Source organism: Onthophagus taurus, chromosome 2, assembly GCF_036711975.1.
Source record: "Onthophagus taurus isolate NC chromosome 2, IU_Otau_3.0, whole genome shotgun sequence".
Taxonomy (NCBI): Eukaryota; Metazoa; Arthropoda; class Insecta; order Coleoptera; family Scarabaeidae; genus Onthophagus; species Onthophagus taurus.
This window is the reverse complement of record NC_091967.1, coordinates 6,854,384-6,869,303: the sequence shown is the minus strand read 5'-3', so window position 1 is coordinate 6,869,303 and position 14,920 is coordinate 6,854,384. Positions and strand designations below refer to the sequence as shown.

At 33.5% G+C, this 14,920-nt stretch overlaps 1 protein-coding gene across 1 annotated transcript; it reads right to left on the bottom strand.

Moving 5' to 3' along the window:
* Positions 1 to 221: 221 nt before the first annotated feature.
* Positions 222 to 14,090, bottom strand: LOC111427454 (sodium-coupled monocarboxylate transporter 1). The gene is made up of 9 exons (XM_023062607.2): positions 13,768 to 14,090; positions 8,581 to 8,793; positions 8,199 to 8,521; positions 4,791 to 4,945; positions 3,696 to 3,836; positions 2,885 to 3,103; positions 2,551 to 2,824; positions 1,139 to 1,371; positions 222 to 1,080 (listed from the first exon to the last, which is right to left on the bottom strand). The coding sequence occupies exons 2-9, from the start codon at positions 8,783 to 8,785 to the stop codon at positions 744 to 746; spliced, it is 1,887 nt and encodes a 628-aa protein (XP_022918375.1). The 5' UTR covers positions 8,786 to 8,793; positions 13,768 to 14,090; the 3' UTR covers positions 222 to 743.
* Between the last annotated feature and the right edge of the window lie 830 nt (positions 14,091 to 14,920).

Sequence of the window (14,920 nt, the reverse complement as noted above, 5' to 3'; positions counted from 1 at the left end):
CAAGGTTTATAGGTTAGGATCAAGTGTGGAGTTTAATGTAATAATGGTGAGTATTGCGCCGTTCCAGGTCTGCAGAGGTGTTCCGTTCACTCCGATTCAGCAACTCAATGTCGCCACACCTTCGCCTACGGCCATAGAAATTACTAGAGTACTTTTTTTCTCTTGAACTATTAGGATTCAAATGGATTCAAATGGATTGTGGATGTTTTAAATGCCATAGATTTATTTTTTGCTAAAAAAAATTACTTTATTACTTTTCTTTGTCTTAATTTAATTGTCATAATTATAATTACAATTTTCTTCATACATTTGTTCTTATACATACATTACTCAATTTTCGTGTATATTTCAAGTACATTGACAGGATAACTTAAGAAAATATAGATTTTGGGTTGGTACTGAGGCAAACTTTGTTTAACTTTTTTTTTATTTAGTTTTAAGCTATAAATTCGTAAAACAACACGACAATAAGTAACGATAAAAGAAAAACAAAATGAGTATTTTGTAAACTTGTGCAATTACAAGGCGAGAAAAACAACAACAAATAAAAACAAAAATACAAATTTTTCGAAATAATTTGTCCTTTAAAAGAAAAAGAAGGACAATAAATACTAATTGGTAAAAAATAGTAAATCTTAATTAAGTAAACAAAATTAACGACAAGAATTAATTATTAAAAATTAAGCATAGGTAATACGGTAAATACATCACAGATTTCGAGCTGGCGAAAGGAAGTTCGGAAATCATAATTTGGTGTTGCAGGATTCTGAATCAAGCGACACCTCTTGACTGTATGCGGCACTAGGAAGTCTTTCCATTGAAACCGCAGTTAGAGTCGGTATTTTGTCGTCATCTATTGACTTTCCTCGGGCGATTTCATCACCGTCCGTATAGTGGCGCTGTTTTCCCGGAAAGAACGAGGCGATTTTCCTCGCAATAGGATGTATCAAGTTTTCATCGTATCGATCTGTTTCACTGGCGGTGAAATAGGAAATTATCCAACCCAAGAAGACAGTGACGAAACATCCTATCAACGAGTAGTACATGTATGTTATCGAATGGATTTGTGTGAAAGCATCTCTAAGAAATCCAAATAATATAAAAAAATGTTCAATTAATATTAAAATTAAGAACTTACTCATGTTGCAGATCTATTCTCGGTTCAGCTGTCGTTGTTCTTATAGTATATTGATGATTTAAGATTCTTTGTGGGAACGGATGATCTTTTAGTATATATTCGCTAAACGAATTGTTGGTGCAACCATCAATGGTTAAATCTAAAATTTTTTCTGGTTTCTTTTCGACGTATAAGCTGCCGAAAGTAATCCACAGTGTTGTTAGATGCCCAGCGATTACACCAACTGCTGCTCCCTAAAATAAGATTAAATAATTATCATGTATATAAAAATGAGTTAAATGAATGAGATGATGACCTAGTTACGATCGATGGTGAGCACTAAAGTGCGCTGGACGTACGCATAACATCACAACGAGACAACCAAACGTGCCAAATCGAATATTGCAATAATATCAATTTTGACAGTCATCGATTACCATCGTGCGTATACAAAACCTGGAATGTGGCCGAGTTGTAACCACCACCACTATATTGGTAACCATTTATCCATGATAAAATTGATTCTTTATTATAATATTTTAAACAAAAATTGAACAAAAACATTAATCACATCTCCTTTACACGATATTTAACAACGGTCATTAGACGTTTCGCTCTCATAGATGGCGTATTTACGGGGAGGGAGGGTCCGTTTTGTGTTTAATCGTGGGGAGGAGAAGAAAGCTCCGCGTGAAGGCGCCGTAATCGGCAATCTGCCGGCCGTAAACGTATCATGGATCGCGGGCGGTAATTGCCGGGCGCAAATGGGCCGGTGGCGCGCTCCACCGCCGTTTCCGGCCATTAAAACTTTTGACGGCCGCGACGGAACGCCGAAGGATCGCCTATGCTGCAGCACTCTCTCGGAGAATACCCGATCCCCAAACCCTCCCCAGCACTAGAAGTGGGGGATACGTCAACGTTAAATCCCATCAAAGTTGGCGCTTTCCAAGCGATTCTGCTATGCTTGGTGGCACTCCGAGTCTTTAGGTTCCAATTCTAACGTGCGATGACACTATACAAATGCAAAAGCTTTTTTCGACATTATTTTGTTATAAACTTGGGATTTATGGAATTTTGAATTCGATAATTGTATCGCATCATATATTTGATGCATTTCAAAAATAACCCAGTTTTAATGGATGGGAAAAAGTAATAAAAGTGTAGTTGAAAATGTGAAACAGCAATAAAAGTGCGGTTTTGGTTAGGGTAAAGTGCAGCTCTCGCGGTCGCAATTGAACGAATAAACTCGAAATTTGCCCAGTAAACACACCGGAAAATCCGAAACCCCAGCTTTCAAATTAAATCTCGACGAAGTCGGCTTAAAAATCGGGCGTCGCGACGCTAATCGTATTGTCGACATCGTCGTCGTCAAGCAAACAATACCGCGGGCGATGTCGAGTGGGGTATTTACCCGGATGTCGACGAAATCTTACCTTCCAGTTGCAGCATGGAACCAACATTGCAAGGAGAAAAACGCCTAACAAAGGTCCGGATGTGGCGGACGTCACCAGCATGGAAGATTCGATCACTCCGGACAGTAATCCTATTCCGAAACTTATTCCCATAATCGCTAATCCGTAAACAACACTAATGGCTTTGATCCAATATAATTGGTGTTTATCCCTTAGTCCTTTCAACGCTGGTAGTGGACGTAGAAAATCTTCGAATGTAACAGTTGCCAAGGAATTGAGATTTGATACATTCAAACTACAAAATATAAAATAAAATATAATAATCATTTCTATTATCTGAAAATTTCTTTCATACCTTAAAGCTCCGTTAAATAAAGTTGCTATAAACAGTCCTAAAATTCCTGGGATATACGAAAACCGATCTTCCATGTAAAATGGCAAGATCTCATCGAATTTCTTTATGTATCCCGCTGAAAGTGGGTCGCAAGAGGCGTAAATGGCGTAGATAACCATGCCTACTACCCAAGATAAGCTGAACAGGACCGTAATAACGGGAATGTTGTACATTAACGTTCTGAAAATAACCAAATTTCCAAAAAAAAATCAAATTATTATGAAAGCTTTTGTATCGACAATCACGCGTTATTTTCATGGATTCCAATACAAAAATGTGGTTACACATTTCCGCTATTTGTATTAATACCGGGTATACAGAGATCCGGAATAAATCGGAGTTGTGTAAATACAAGGTAATATCTTGCTCGATTCCATATATCGCCCTATCAATCATGAATATTGATTGAGGTGTAACTATGTCGGATTGTGGTCAAGTACGGTGAACTCCAATTTAAAACACGTTCGAGAATCGGCAAATATAAAATGTAATAATATCTGGTACTAGGCCGCGTTTTATTATTTTACAATTAATATAAATAGCATAGATCCGCCGAATGGATATAATAAATTATCCTTACTCGCGGCATTTTCATTAAAAACGAATTAATTTTTTGCGCTAACGATCGTCGGGGCTAGAATTAAATTCTTAATACCTTTCACGCCATCCAACATCAAATATCGTTAATATATCATAATCACTACTTTAACGACGTAAATGAATAATTACCCCATTCTTAGAAATAATTAAAAAGAAAAATTTTATTACTTACTTGGTCACTTTTGATTGCGAATCCATACTGCAATATCTTTGTACGAAATTCTGTTGGCACCCAAATATAGAAAGAGACATAAAAAGTTGTCCAACAACCGCAGAAATTGTAGTGACTCGTATCGTTGGATCCGTATCGAAACTGAAAATAAAGTGACGATATAGTTGAAATAATTTAACCACTTTTCACTAATCAAGATAGTGAAATAGGATAGTACATATTGACCGGAATCTATTGACAGATAGTTAAAGATTGATGAGTTCGATTCGGACAAGTCTAGTATAGGATGTAGTAATGGTGTGATTGATAACTGAACGAGAAGTGAGAAGTAATTAGTCAACCATGACCTTCAATTACACGGGTTGTTCAATAAAGGGAAAGGTTTGCATTCGTGTCGGATACGACCGATGAGGGATGAATGCAATTCGGTGGGTGTGATTAACGACCATCCAAGAAACAAGCCTATCGTAGATTGGGAAACGCGGGAATGGCGAAGAAAATAACTACCAGTTCTGCATCTCAATGAAAGGGATGCTACGAACTAAAGAGATTGCGCCGGCCCGCATTTACCGAATACAATATTTACCCCGTGATTTTAATTATAGATAAAAGGACCCTATAAAAGGGTGCACACCCGAAATCCCGAAGAAAAACTCTAAACGATCCTTAGGATAAGTCAAAGATTTCATTCTAATTTTAACGATTTTGAACAATTTCAAACAATTTTATCAAAGTTTTTAAAATATTCTTTAATTTTAGTTTTTGAAAGGTTAACATTTGAGATTAGAGTGAATTTTCATTAAACCGTCTCGACGAATTCGCGAGATTTAATAATAATCTAATTGGGACAGAGCCGGACCGTCCAATTTCGTCGAGCCGGAGTCGTCCAGAAACAACCACCTGTGCCGGGCCCTAATACAATTTTAATGCGGTCTCTTTAAAATTCGGCCTCATTAAGTCGGGAAAACTTGGACCGAACGCGCGCCCCACTGCTTTTTATTAAAACGGAGCGGCCTTAATTCGGTCGGGCGACGCGCAAATATTCCAAAATCGACCGGTCGCAGCAACTTTCATGAACCGGAAGTACCTACTCACTTAAAGAATCCCAGGCGACCTCCGTCGTAGTTTTCCTGCACAACATTGAGAGCGCCACCACCTTCTATACATCCCTGGACTATGATGGCCACGCTCACAGCTATCATTGTTAAACCTTGCATAACATCGGCCCAAATTGCTGCTTTTAATCCACCCTGTAATATTAAACGTTTATTTAGTTTTTAGAGATAAAATATCTTATGTTTCAATAAAATTTATGGTGTGTTAATAATAAATAGAGTTATAGCTGTGTTGAGAATTACTGGTGTTGATATAAAACGTAGAGGAAGCGAGCGGTGGTGCTCTGAATGCAAGTGGCGACGTGTGAAATTAATATCATCGACCAACATGTACCCCAGCAACTCTCTGAATAGTGAAGCTGACTGATGGGGAACGATTCTATCGCGAAATGGGACCACTCTCGAAGGGTTTTAACCTATTATTGTCAGGTCGTATCGCTAACTCATATTTACAAATCCTATTTAATTAAAAAGTTACATTTGACATACATTTTTAAGAGTTTCCTCGCAAAATCGCAATTTTGTAATAATTCACCTATCATTATTCATTTTGTAATTAACCACACTAACCCCACCCGCCTCAAGTTTAAGCATCGATAATGGTCCAACCTTCTCTCTGCTACATTTATTATAACAAAGAATATTATTAAAAAGGTGAAAAAAAATCTGATTAATCCGGAGCAGAGTCCATCGTGAAGTTCCCAATTTTCCAAGCTGCTCGGGTGTCATCTGGTTCTTAGAAAATTAAGGGAAAATGCCTCCGGAACTCAACTTTGCGCCGCCGGTCTGGTTTGATTAGCGACCCATTTACCCGGAAGTTTGCAGCAGTTAACTCATTATAAACTGTACTTGACGACGAAACTTCACGATCGTCTTATTTGGAATCGTTTTCGAACCAGTTCTAATCATATTTCATTAAACGTTTTAAGGGTGATGTTAACCAGTGTTTCAGTTATCGCTTCCGGTTGATCATAGAAATAATAAATTTCAACTCAATTTTTCAGTTTTTCCTTTAAAATGTTTTTTTTTAGTACATATCAACTTTTTAGTTAAATAAAATTTATACTGCAGTTGACATGTTTATAAATGGTAGGCAAACTTAATCAGATAAGGTTTATAATACTCGCACTATATAATTACTTTAATAAACTTTCTACCCTCAATTTTCAAACGTGCAATAACCCGCTCGTTGAATATAAAAACATATGCATCAAAAGTTATTAAATGTAAACATGCAATGAAACACGATATTATAAAGTACCTTTGCATGTTTTTAATGCATGAAACCTATTTTGTTGGTATACTATGGAAAGTACATCTGATCAAATTTTATGTCGATTAGTGTACGTATATATTGTCTGGTTATTTATTTGGAAAACTTTTCTAAACCATTAAAATAACAAAGGTTACTAAACACTATGTATTGCTATACAAAATTAAATAAAGGATAATAACATTACTTGTTTAAGGTCTATTTATAATGGATTCATGCGATGATGGAAGTCAAGGTCTTACGTAAAATTATTATTAATGTCAGATATGTCTTGGAAAAATGTATCGAAAAGATATCAACACCTTTGGGTAGAAAATTGGAGACTTTGAGTTTAATACCTGAGAAAATTGCCAAAGGATTCAAAGTAGCTGTGACTCAATTGGAGAAACTGAAAGTTGTTCAGGTTAATCTGCCATCATATACAATATGAGCAAATAGACTATTGTTCTTAACTACAGATTTAGACAACATGCCCAAGTTAATGTAGAATTATAACTTTTTAAAATTATCAAATAAAACTTAATTTTTTAACAAAAAACTTATTTGCACTATGTTACCTTAACTACAAGTTACCTGTGTTAGCGTTTCAGTAACAAAAATGGCAGTGAGATGGGAAATATCCAAAACAACTACCATTTTTGCTTTGGTAATTGTAGTTAAAATTAAGCGACCTTGTATACACACGATGCATGTATAAGAAACTAGATTGTGTGGTACATAATACATGTGTACGGAAGCATAAGCCTCATAGTATTCAGTAAATCCCAAGCGACCTAAGTGATCGCTTGGTCAATATCTTATAAATAAATAAGATTGTACCAACAAGAACTACAACATTGTACAATTAGCAATTAGTGTTAATATTGTATCAGTAAAATGGCGATTGAATTGGTTCAAACACGAGCGTTCTGAATAGCTTTCACTTTACAACGAAGGATTTTATAACAAATAATAACAAGCATAATACGTATTGATTAAAATGTTCGAAATATTAAATGAGGGTTTAAGTTGTAGTAAATAATATCTCACTGCCGTGTTGTTACGAAGGGGTTGAAGTGTATGGGTTTGATTGAGGACTTAGTAATCGAGCAATATTTCACGTGGGATCGAATGCAAATCTTCCAGTAGCTTGTTTCGGAGGCTGCAGGGACGTACTCGGCTGATTTATATCGGTTCGTATTTGTCTCGAAATTTATGCCGATTCGAATTCGGTTTATTCGATCCTGGGCAGGTGAGATGGCTCGTTTGGCTTATCGCCAAGAAAATCGAACCTTTATCGAAACTTGAGGACATTTTCAAGGATTTAAAAAAAAACACGATTTGATTGTTATACGAAAACAGAAAGGTGATTTAACTCGGTCGGAGTTTTAACGTTTAATTTCGCGAGTTGGCGCCGCAAGTTTAATCGACGTAAAAAGCCATAAAAAGCAACCTTAATTTCGAAATCAAATATCACCACATAAATCGCGTAAATCGCGCCGCGGTCAGTTCTAAATTATATAATATTCACAGTTAAGTCCCTGGATTTCCGACGGTTCGCGCAGAAATTGATTTTGTGTCATCGTGCCGAAGACAAATGTTTGGTTTCGCAGTACACGTCTAGCTTCTAACAGGACCGGAATATCTTAAATTCCTTTACAATAATCTAGTCTTTGTTATAATATTTTAGTTAAGACAATATATTAATGGGAACCAATTATTTATTATTACGATGTAGAATAAATTGTTAGAAATTAGACAAATTGGATATGAAATAGGTGTAATTCATTTTGTGTTGTGGGGTGTACAACAAAAACAAGTTATTATACCATCAGGACAGAGAAAAAGAAGCGATTTATCAACGAAAATAAATGAAAGGCTGGACATCTATACGAAAAATTCGGTTAAACGAATGAAAAATGGCCCGAATTGATCGTTCAGGACCTCAACACGTCGACGGGCGGTGTTTTATATTCCCCCAGTTATGCTAAAAGCTCTTCCATACAACGATACTGCGCCGTAGTAACAAGTTCACAGGCTGATATTAAGTGAACGTCAGGTGCATTGACCAATAATGCCGGGAATATATACAGTAAACTTTTCCCTTCCCATCTATTATAAACGTCGAAAACTTACCAAAAGGGTGAAAATAATGCTGACGAAGCTGATCCCACAAATCGACAACCAATACGGCATTCCAATAATTGTGTTTAAAGCTACGCATGGTGTAAAAACGGTTACGCCTTGATTCAAAAGTTGCCTTATAATATACGTCCCAGATGCTAAACATCGAACCAATCGAGATTTAAATCTTAAATCTAAATATTGGTAAACAGAGGTTATTCCCAAACTGAAATAAACTGGAACGAATATGTAGCAAACGATTGGATAAGCGAGAATCATTCCATATAAAGTTTCCCACATTGTACTTCCTCTGTAAAATAACTCAGATGGATATCCTATAAAAAAAGAAAAAATAAGGTTCAGTTATTTGTATTCATCATGACTCAAAAATTACCTAAAAATGAGCGTACTCCTAAAGTTCCTCTCGCTATACTTAACATCATTGCACCCATTGAGACTTTTCCAGCGGCGAATACGAAATCGGCTTTAGTTTTCTCTTTGGGGCCAAAGCAACGGGAATATACAGCAACGAACGTTGTCGCTATTACAAATACCACAAAGACAACGTAGTCCCATGCCATGTTCCGTACTTCGTTCATTTTGAAAGCTGGAAACGAGAAATGAAATTTATTGCACAACGAATGTAACGAAATAAAAGTAAAATAATTTCAACAATTTGTTCTGGTCGAAAACCAGCGAGTCCCATAAATATAAATAAAACGATTTAAATTTTATTAACACTTCACTTAATTTTCATACTACTAAATATGTTTTCATATATTACGCGATATATTTTTTTATTTGTTATCACGCTATAACAAATGTGCACAAATCTGGTTTATTGTTTGTTTAGACTGCACTCTAATAATTACAACATTAATATTTATTAACTCATGCAATATTATCAAAACAATTATTATCAATAATTGATTCAATTGGTTATCATTATGCATAGAAATGAAAATAGAATCAACAATCGGTATAAATAACAAAATTAACACTTGTTATTCCCGCTACGATAAATTAAAAACATAATGTCTCTCCTTTTTGACCTTTCCAACATTTCGTGTTTATTTATTATTCCGTTTCAAAATTTTCGATAATAAAAAAATCCATCACAATCCACATACACCTATTTATGCAAATTCTTGGCCTGTTTTGACAAAAAAAAAGTAAAATGCAAAAAACGCTGCAGTTTAGGACGTCGAGCAATTTGCTGGCAATTTCGTCATGTTGTATAGGGTTATTAACGGTCATTTTTAATTCGATAATGCTGCAATATCCCGATGGTATAGGTTCGTATACGTCTGTAAACGCAAAACCCGAATGAACGGTAATTTACAGTCGATAGGGTCGCTTTTGCATGTAATTTAAGCTGGGATTCATTAAAATTTGGTTACTCTCACCATATTGGTAGGTTATCGAAAGCCGCTTTTTGGTGGATCTGTATAATTGAAAATAAATATAATTTAGAGTGTAAATAGGTAAATAATTGTATGTTAAATTATATACTGATTGATATATTAGCCTATAAATATGTAGTGAAGGGGTGGTACCAATATTTTATTACGTAATCGTAACTTCATTTGTTATTGGTGCTGAAAAACGTTTTGGTATCAAACGTTACTAAATTTAAATTGGTTCCTTGAACACGAAAAAGAAATAGTTCACTTCAATGTTAATTAATTTTGACATTTTTTTCCAACATTCAACATACTGTCCTTGCACATTTCTACCATACAAGAGAATTTATAGAAAAGCTCACAAATTGCATGCCGTCTAAGCCGAGGTCGCTTGCGGGCGAGGCTCTAGAGGTAATTTCACATCAATCCAAAATTGGCTAAACTTAGGGAAGAAAATCTATAATGTTGCCTGATTAAGCCGAGGCAGCTTATGGCCGAAGCTCTGACATCACCTATTTATGATAGAATTGCATGATTTTGCCCGACCAAGCGAATCTAAAAGTGAATCTGATAAATAACATTTCAATATTGAAATAACTCTTGGTTTGATTAATAACAAAAAGAAGATTTAATTTTGTTGTCTTTTTGCACGTGGATATAATTGATGATATGTTACTAATTACTAAGCGAGTTAAAAAAATTAACAAATCAATACGTAAATGTCAACCTGTTAATTGATAAGATAACCTAAGAAGATGGTGTGATTTTTTGTGTTATTTAACACTGTATCTAACTAAAATTTAGCCTTGTAATAAATCAAAATAAATACGTTGTTTTAACTTTAAAAAAGTGTTAAAGGAAAAAATTACTTATTATTGAAATTATTATAAATTTAAATTCTTGTTAATGTAAAATATTTATTTTTGTAAACTAGAACTCGATACACAACATATGAATAATGAAATTCTTTTATCTACACCTGTCATATTTTAACATTTTATTGCAATGAACTGCGTTTTGTGAACCGCTGGTAAAGTATTTCAGGTGGGAAATTAATTATATACTATCATGAGAAAGCAAACAAGTACTAAGTGCAGTGTTATCGTTACATAACCTGAAAAAAATAAAATTATACTTGTATAAAAAATGCAAACCATGTTTTTCCCTACTATGTGTAAATTAGAAATTGCTCTCATAGTTCAAGTTCAACTTGATAAACAACCAATATTTTTTTCATTCATATAATTGATTTGCGGTTAACACTTTATTTTTACAATACAATAACTACAAAGCGTATTTTTTTCTTTTCAATAGAGAAACAAATCGATCAATGGATTTGATTATGTTATATAAAAAAAGTCTGCTGTTTGAAGATATCATTTGCATTTGAAAGATCGCATGAAAGTGATGTCACGCCGGTAACGGTTCATTTTAATGTTTGTCAACCTTAAAACGTTTATAAGAGATTTCTATTTATAGTATGTTAGTACGATGTGTTGTATTTTGACGTTAGATGAGTTTTTTTTTTAAACTACTGTGCAAATTCGATGATTAAACAAAACGCAGGTGTTTATACAGTGAATTTCACTTAAGTTACAATATACAAAAATATATTTCCATAAAAACCAGGGTTTTGTCCTACAGAAAACGCAACATGTCAATATAATTTGACATTATAGTAAAACCTCGATATAACGTATCAATACGGGGAACCCATACAACAATCTAGCGCTAAATAATAAATAAGACTAGACTAACACTAGAACTAGAACTAACACTAGACCTAGAACTAGAAACATTCTGTAGCGCTAGTTAGCACAAAATATATTACTATGTTGCATATTTTTATTGAACTAAAACTAGAACTAACACTAAACCTAGAACTAGAAAGTTTCGGGTTTAGACGTGGGTCTGAAGCACCTAATTTTAATTATTATGCGGCGCTAGACCAAGAACTAGAATCACTCGTATTAGTATAGCGTTAGTTTTAAATAGTAACAGTGCTAATGTAAAACTAGAACTAACACTAGACCTAGAACGAGAAACATTGGGATTTAGCTGTACGTCTCTTAAGACGGAAACTCAGAGTTACCTTAAGGACGTCACCTTTTCCAATCAAAACATTTCCTTTACAAAACTACCCAATGCCTGTATTATTAAGCTATGTTGCATTTTATGTGGGACTAACTTTGGTTACAGCATTCATATATTGCGAGTTATATGAAATTCCCGGTGTTTACTTTAGCATTTTCTGGATTCAATAAAAAAATTGCCATGTTAATAAAATGAAATTGTTAATTAAAATTTTGTTAATTATTTAAAATTTATTTCATAATTATAACGAAAACATCGGTAAAAGGGCTTTTAGTGCAGTAAAAAAGCAATTTATATTTGATATCTATATGTATTTGGTCGTTGTACTCGCACGGAATGCGAGTAACAGATAATTATTATTATTGTTACCCTAAAAATTTTAAATCGTAATAACGTGGAATAATTAATTGTTTCTCTCTGTACCAAAACATTATTACCTATGATTTTGTAATATTCTGAATATTACCGGCGGAGTTTTTATTTTTTAGTTTGAAAGTTGGAGTGGCGTTGAAACAATTTACACCAAATTTGCTGCTCGTTAGACCACTAAATAAACATATAAAATGTCTCTTTTACGAATTTCATACATGCATTTCGTTATTCAAACAAAATAAAAACTTTTTACTCTTTAAATTAAATCGGAATCATAATACATTTGCGTACAACAAGAAAAGTTATTGGGTTTTTCCAATTTGTATACGTATTTTATATACTTTGATCAGATTCAGGTCATTAGTGTTCAACAGGTTTGTTTACTTCATAACAAATCACGAGGCTGCTACGACTCGCATTAATTTTATTTTTACAAATTTCCCTTTTACTTGATAGTGGTCAACAGATTGAAAAGATGAATGAGGCTCCTTTTAAGGTTGGCAAAAATGTATGAGTCAAAAAGTAAAATAAAGAATAAGATGTTTGGGTTTATAATTCAAAAACATTTTTTTTTATCTCGAAATAGAAAATGAAAATTACACATCAGACCTTGGCCATTATTGTCATTATACATAACGTAAAGTGTGTGTATAATGTAGATGCACGAAACAGACAATGTAGGTCACGTGATATGACCGAGTCCAACGAAGTTTATGCTAAAACCTATTTACACTATCAAAGGCTCAAATAGAATCGACTAGCAACAATAATAACTATTATGTTATTAAGTGATCGATTAATTAAACGAATACTGTGTTTAATTTAGTAATCCTTTTAATACCACTTAAGCAAAAGATATTTGTCGAAAAATGTCTATAAAATGAATGCGAAACATCATTTTAATTCATCGATCATTTCATTTTACTCTCAGTCACGCGCAATCGTTAAACGTATACGCAACAAATTAACCAATAGATAATAGCCAAAGGCTATTTTGTAATACGTCCGAAGGAAAGTAACTTGAAACGGTGGCGTCGCGCCTTTTTTCTTGCCTTGGCATTAAATTCGGCGTTAAATAATCATTATCTATGCAATTGCTTATGATTATTAGGCCGTATCCAATTGTTAATGAATCGTAAATTGTTACATCAAGTTGTTTCATTCAATTTTTTTTAAGTGCATTTAAATTCATTTAAAAACTATGTAAAATATATCGTTGAAATATAACATTTTTAAAATTCCTATCAAGTTACCACAAAAATTTGATAAGCTATATCTATTTTTAGATATTATTGTTCTTAACAAATTAAAATTCGTATTCATTTCAAAATTGATTCACAATCAACAAACAAATACTTCGTTAGTATATAAATACATACACATTTTATGTAAACTTAAAGCTGAAAATAGAAGATGTTTAGCGGAAAAACGGATATGTATATACAGATTAAGATTGAAAATAGATTTTGTATGTTGATCAAAATAAAATGGTATTGCGATTCAAAAATTGCTATTTTAATTCTTGACCGTCTCTCTAAGGTATCAAAAATAATAGTATGTATGTACACGTGGTGTACATAAAAATAACCCGCCTTCAGTGCCAAATTTCCCTACGGAGTTTTCCGATCAATACATGACACGTTTTCAATTTTTAAGCTTGATCAAAATAAAAAGTGCTTAAACGTATTAAAAAACAAAAAAATATACATTACCTTATTTATTTCTCTCTAATTTGTAAAGCTTTACGTTCAACTTAAAAACAAATTCAAAAAATATTACTAAATAATCGACAACATTCTTTCATAAAAACTCTTTATACACTTGTAAAGCACATTTGTTCGGTTTGATTTTATTTTAGAGACGATACCGTTTCTGTCGCGCTCGCGAACTATTTAACACTGTCGCGGATTTAAAGAGGCTTCTGACATGTAGACGATCGGCGTCGATTTGAAAAACCCGTTCGCGTTGCCAATTCTCGAACAACAATTTTAGTTCTCGATCGACAAAGCGATCGGCGTCGATCTGAGTTGATGTAAACTCAGTTCGCTGAAGCTTTAAATGAGCGACAAATCAGCAAAATAGCGGTTTTTAAATTGTGAGAGCTCTGCTGCCATAAACGTATTCGGGGATTTTTCTCGTAGCAGTGAAAACACGCAATCATTTCCAAGTGAATGGAATTGGATGAGTTTCTTGAATTGAACGTTTCACTTAAACAAAGTTGTACTTTGTACCAATGCATTATAATTAGAAGTAGTGAATAATAAAATTTGCGTATATCGAGTTTATAATGCATTGTGTGATATCGATAATCAAATAATAACAACTTCCAATAAACGTAACACATTAATAAGTTCATGAATATAAAGCTTTTATTGTCGATTTAAAACGTTTTACAATCGAACTATAAATTCTGACGTTTCTCTATGACCTATTAACAAGAATGTCGATAAAGAATTTCTACGAAATTAGAATTTTCGTAATCATTGCAATATTGTAAAAAGAAATGTACGAGTGTTAATGAAATTGTCAACATTTTGTGGTTTTTTTTATAGCTCCGTGATTCTCGTAAAACCACATCTAAATAGTCGGCATCTTGTTAATAAATTGTAAGCGTTATGTAACGGTATTGTGTATTGTGGTTACCTTAAATCATAACGATAATGATAGGTCATTAACAAGAATTGTGGAAACAAAATTTGATTTTGCAAATTTACAAATATTTTTGTTTTTTTAAATATTTAGTTTCATTTAAAATAATGAATAATGTTAAGAAATTATTCAAAATGACTAAGAAGATGTCAAAATTCAATACCATAGTAATGATTAACATTTACTTTAATTATTAGTTATTAGTGATATTGTAAT